Raw genomic sequence first — 5986 nt, forward strand, 5'->3', positions numbered from 1 at the left:
TTACTGCACCCTACAGTAATTAACTATATATATAGGTTTTCGTTTGAATTCTCCCTTGGATCCTTCTACGTATGTAACATTGACTTCATCGTAACATTTTTCATATGTAGCTCTCGAATGTTCTTTATTGGGTCTACAATAGTTTTAAAATTGGACCCCCTTGAACACTGGAACTTTTCATCAATTGTTTTTTTTTTTTTTCCTTGTTTTGTGTTCTACAACCTTAGCTCTCCCTCTTCACTCTAATTTGTTTCATGGAATTTTCATTATTAGGGGATGACATCTATTTAAGGAGGCCTTTTTTCCATTCATATGAGGAGAAGAAACATTTTTTCTTACATTTTCTTCAATATAATTAATTAATAAATTTCATATTTCTTATTAAAAAATATATTTTTTAATTAATATATTTTTTTATTTTTAATTTAAATTATCAAGCTGTCTTTATCGAGTCATCATTATACATGTGTCATCAATTTCAAAGACAGTGAGTACATATTATGACTCAAATTATAAATTTGTGAAATGCGCGGTCACTACATACATAAATTTTAATTATTATTAGTAATACGTTAGTAATGATTGGATATATATGATATGAAATAACTCAACCTAAACACTACAGATGTATTCACTCATTCTCTCCTTATTGATGTAATAATAACACAAAAATATAGTAGCTAGGACATTAGTCTGATTTCACTTTCAAGCTAGCTTGACCCGCTAACGATCCGGAACCCGACCCAGTTCATAATCATAGGACGATAGTCGGCAAACCCACTTGGTATCCATGAACGTCTTGATCCGCTGCATTGACAGGTCAAGGATTTCTTCCGACATGTTGGCGAAGCACATTCGAAACCAGCCGGGTTCGGAACAGTGGCAAGACGACCCGGGAGATATATTCAACCCGACCTCGCCGAGGACCCGTTTCCACAGCTCCATTTCCGCTTCGAACGTGTTGGAGCTGAGGAGGTGCCTCATGTCCACCCAGCAGAACAGACCCGCATTGCTTTCCAAGCACCCAATCCCCGCGTTCCGGAGTCCCGACACCAGCATTTCCAGCCGGCGTTTGAGCCGCCGCTGGTTCTCCGCCATGTACCAGCGGCGGAACTTCTCGTCGGCGAGGATGTTCGTGAGGAGGTACTGCGTCTGCGACGAGACGAGGCCGAAGCTGGACATCTTGGTGGCGGCGGCCACCACGGTTTCGTCGTTGGAGTAGATCATGCCGACGCGGAAACCCGGGAGGCCCAGGTCCTTGGAGAGGCTGTAGACTATGTGGGTGCGGCGGCGGACGTCGAGGTCTGCGGCGGCCAAGGCTTCGGCGACGCTGATGAAGGACGGGGAGTGGAAGACGGTGCCGGAGTAGATTTCGTCGCTGATGAGGTGGATATTTTTAGCGGCGACGAAGGAGAGGAGGCTTTGGAGCTCGTCGGGGGTGGCAGTGGTGCCCAGGGGGTTGGACGGGTTGGTGATGAGAACTCCTTTGACATTGAGGTTTTGGGTTCGGGCGAGTTCGTAGGCTTCTTCCAAAGCGGATTTGGTGATCTTGAAGCCGTTTGAGCTGTAGCAGTGGATTGGGACGATGTTAACTTCGGTTCGCCATTTGAGATCTCTGTCAAACCTGTCAAATAGTAAGGTTATAATTATGTAAGGATCATAATGGGTCATCCAATGTGTGTGTTTATGGGTGTGCATGTCGCTTTTTTTTTTTCCCCAATTATCATTACTCTTAGTCATTTCGTGCTTTTTCCCTTTTTGTCGCGAAATCATATTGATTCAGACGAATACGATTAGTGTACCTAATAATTTTCACTTTGAACAATTTTATGTTTTTAATTAATTCATCAATTTTTAATTAGGTAATGCACATGCTAGAAGAGATGGCCAGAATGCATATAAACAAGAGGCGTGCGAAATAAAACTAGCTTAAGGTCCATCTATAGTTTCTTCACTATGCATGTAATCCTCCTCAGTTACACATTTATTAAGGAAATTGCTTAGTGATGTGAGTCTATGATGACATGAGACGACACTGATACCCTTTTACCAAGACGAGCTTGTATCTTATAGTCTGAGTCACATAGTACAACTCATTTGTTAAATATAGGATGAGAATATATATATATATATATATATATATGTATTTGTGTGTGTGTGTGTGTGTGCGCCGCGTGCATATATGTATAAACATACCCAGGATAGTAGGGTGTAGGAAGAAGGAAAGCATCGCCGGGATTGGCGAGACAAAACATGAGAATCTCATTAGCGGAAGTAGAGCCAGCGGTTAGAACAAGCTTGTTTGGATCAAATGTCACTCGGTTTCCTCTTATTTCTGCCATGAAATCTGCTAGTACCTGCAGCAAAACATCACCATATATGCCCAGTAGACACCATTAAGCGTTGTTAGTTTTATTATTATATTAATTTCTCATTAACTAGCAAATTAACTAGTCATAGAGATAGAATAATTAATTAATTGTATGATTAATTAATGAATATATAAAGACATACTTGCTTGAAAGCAGGCATGCCGTTGTAATCTTGGTAGAGAGCCAATTCCCTGAAAACGGAGCTTCCATTTTTGCTGAATCCGGCGGCGTCGGGATTGTCGGCCAACCATGATTCGAGCAGGTCAAAGGATAGCTGCAAGAAAATAGTAATGTAAATAAAAAGAAGTAATTAGCTGCGCATATAATGAACTTCTTCATTACTCATATCATGGTGTACTTTTAACTTTATGGATGTAGCTAGTATGACATGCACCTTATATATACATGGGGCAAAAAGATATTCTCTATAGAAAATCAATGAGTTGCAAGCTAGAGATCATTTTGTGTGCGTTTACATTCTCTTTCTCATTATTATTTACTTAAACATGAATTTTTTATTTTTCTAGTGATTCAAAGATACATACATACATATATATATATATATATATGACACAGTGAATCATGTTATTAATAGTTCATGAAATACATATAAATAAATACATAGGTAGGGATATGGGTGTGGTGAAAATTAAATAACCTGATTCTCAGCGAGACCCATCTGAATAATGCCAGAGGGGTTAAGGGCAACATGGTAGGGATTCTTCTCGTACTCCTGCCAACCTAGGAAGTAGGACGAGTCCTGTCCATGTGTGTTACACCCTGCCTTCCTAGACACCATTCTCCAATTCTTACCTAGTTAGCTTCTATTTTATATACGCACGCTACTACTCCTCCTCGATCCTCTCAAACCACCGAGCAAGCTATATATACTAAAACTTAACTGTCACACACCTATCAGCCCTGCAGCTCAAACTCCCCTGGAAGCTAGCTATGCGTAGCTTTGTGGGAGCGTGTAACTGAGAGAGAGAGAGAGAGAGAGAGAGAGAGAGAGAGAGAGAGAGAGAGAGAGTACTGAGAGGGTGTGTGTGGGAAGAGAGAGAGAGAGAGAGAGATAGGGCTATCGTAGTGGTGGGGGATTGCAGAGTAGCTTGCTACATATATTTATATATATATATACACGAGAGAGAGAGAGAGAGAGAGAGATTGGGGTGGGGCTATGAAAATGCATGGAAGCTTGGTGGCGAAGGGAGAGAGATGAGAGAGAGTAGAAAGAGAGAAGAATAGTGCTGTTCCACATGCACAGTGTGGGACGGAGGCGGGGGGGTATATAGACTGTGTGGGTGAGTCTGAATGATTGATCGCGAATGACTTCAATTCTCTTCTTACTTCTTAGCGCTCCCAAAACAACAGCACCACCACCGCCAGGACTCTCAGTCAGCTACTCACGGCCGCCACGCTACCCAACCGACCTATTTAATAAATAAGTTAGGCAGGTTTGGATTGGGGAAAATGTAGGCCGTTTAAATTGATATATATGTATTAATTAAAAAGATATACTATCTTTTACATTTTATTTTTTTGTTAAGATATTAATAAATTAAAAAATGTTGTTTTTTTTTTTTAAAAAAAATTTTGTCACTTTATATGAAATGTTTTAAAAATGAAAAATAAATAAATTATATTTTGAAATAGATTCTTAGCGGGTCCTCACTTATGGCCCGTTTATTAAAAGGACATGTTTTGATTTATATGTTAGTCACTCGTTAGTAAACAGGGGTCAACCCCAACTCGAACCCATTTACGACTTGTTCAAACCTAAATTGCTAACAGTTTTGCCACTCCTACAGTCCTTTAAAGCTTGAAAAATATTTTAAAATAAAAATAATTCCACTTTTTATGTTTGATTAACGGAGTGAAAAAAAAATAAAAATAAAAATAAAAGTATACCAAATTAATATATAAAATATAAATTTTACACATTCTTAATATTTCATTTGTTTTAACTTTTTAATTATATTAGAAACATTTTCATTCTAAGCAATATTTAATATATAGGGAAAATATAGTAGAAAATTTCACCTTATTTTACTTTCCTTTTTTCAAACAAAATTTTTAATCAAAATAAACCTTAATATTCTGCCCAATATTTCCCTCGTGCAATAATAATAATAATAATAGATAGATAGATAGATAGATAGATAGATCAAATTTCTAGGTTATTCAATCCATATAATATAAAGAAACAAACAAAATTCGTCAAATTCTTCAATACATATAAAACAGTTATCAAATAATCAATTAACAGCATCCAATTATGCATCACTCACCCCATCTGGCCTCCACATACATGCTTAAAATCTTTCCCATTTCAAAGTCCAAGTACTTGGGAGCATCTTCAAAAAAAAAAAAAAAAGTAATAATGACTAAAAGCCAAATATGCTCTTTATTTTTTTAAATAAAAGACTCTAAAAGAACACACAATAAGTCTATATCTAAATTGTACTTCCGTTTCATTCCCTTAAATTAGATGAAAATTTTAAAACTTTAGGATATTCCTTTGAAAAGTATCGTATCTAACATGCTTAAACTTTATTTTATTTAATAATTTTTTAATGACTTTATATATAAAATAACTAGATAGTAGAAGTTATTTTTTAACTTTTAAATTGATCGAGCAAGTTGTCTTCTAATGAAGATACAAAAAGTAACTTCATATGTTTGATCGGTTTAATATTATCTTTTCCTTTGAGCATCATTGACTATGGCCAGGGTTCATTTTATTTATATATAGGTTCTCGAAATACGAATTATTTTTTTAATTAATTAATTATAAATTTCCAAATTATGCTTAATTTTGTAGTCATTATTATTTTCCCTCCTTGCACTTATACGGGATGTGTACACGGTAGGGTCCTAATAAGGGAGGGCACCCTAGGTGGATGGGAAGCACCCGCGTGGAGGGAGGAGCAGTGACTACTGAAGAAGGAAATACTTGAGCTACATGCCATGCATGGTGGCCCAACCACCACCTGACCCTTTCTGCTGAGGAATCTCGAGCAACCCAGGACCCATCTGCTTCCCTGACCCGCCTAATACGGGTCCCGCCCACCCTTTGCATGCACCCGGGTGGGTCACTCCGCCCTCCCTTTTTTTTTTTTTTTTTTCCCAAAATGATGATGTCCAGACCTTTGGATATTGACTTGTCGGGCTAATGGGTCTACTCCTCTATCTTTCTCAATTTAAATGCTAAAATATTTTTTCAAATGAAAAATATAATGACTATTAACACTAATCTGTCGGGCTAATGGGTCTACGCTTCTATATTTCTCTATTTAAATTGAAAGTGTTTTTTAAAATGAAAAATATAGTCCCCAAAACTCGAATATCGATATTTGAATCAGAAGAGCCTTAAGTTACCATGTAAGTCTCCATTGAGAGATACCCTCCTAATGATTTTTTTAACACTTGTTAAACATATGTAGTTTATTAAGGTTCAAAATCTATTCATTTCTTACTTTTTATTAAGCTAATTGTACAATTCTGTTACGTTTGATCCGTTTAATGTTTACTTTTTTGTTTACGAATAGAATGAAATAGGCAAAAATGTGATAATAATTTAAAATATATTAATAAATACTTGGATAAAAGATACT

The 5986-nt window shown here is 36.9% G+C and overlaps 1 protein-coding gene across 1 annotated transcript; it reads right to left on the minus strand.

The window, feature by feature from the left end:
• Positions 1 to 541: 541 nt before the first annotated feature.
• On the minus strand, positions 542 to 3685 carry LOC131161703 (1-aminocyclopropane-1-carboxylate synthase 3). Its single transcript, XM_058117651.1, has 4 exons — positions 3031 to 3685; positions 2515 to 2646; positions 2197 to 2357; positions 542 to 1624 (listed from the first exon to the last, which is right to left on the minus strand). Exons 1-4 carry the CDS (start codon positions 3169 to 3171, stop codon positions 724 to 726), a joined length of 1335 nt encoding a protein of 444 aa, XP_057973634.1. The 5' UTR covers positions 3172 to 3685; the 3' UTR covers positions 542 to 723.
• Between the last annotated feature and the right edge of the window lie 2301 nt (positions 3686 to 5986).

This window comes from Malania oleifera, chromosome 8 (assembly GCF_029873635.1).
Source record: "Malania oleifera isolate guangnan ecotype guangnan chromosome 8, ASM2987363v1, whole genome shotgun sequence".
Taxonomy (NCBI): Eukaryota; Viridiplantae; Streptophyta; class Magnoliopsida; order Santalales; family Ximeniaceae; genus Malania; species Malania oleifera.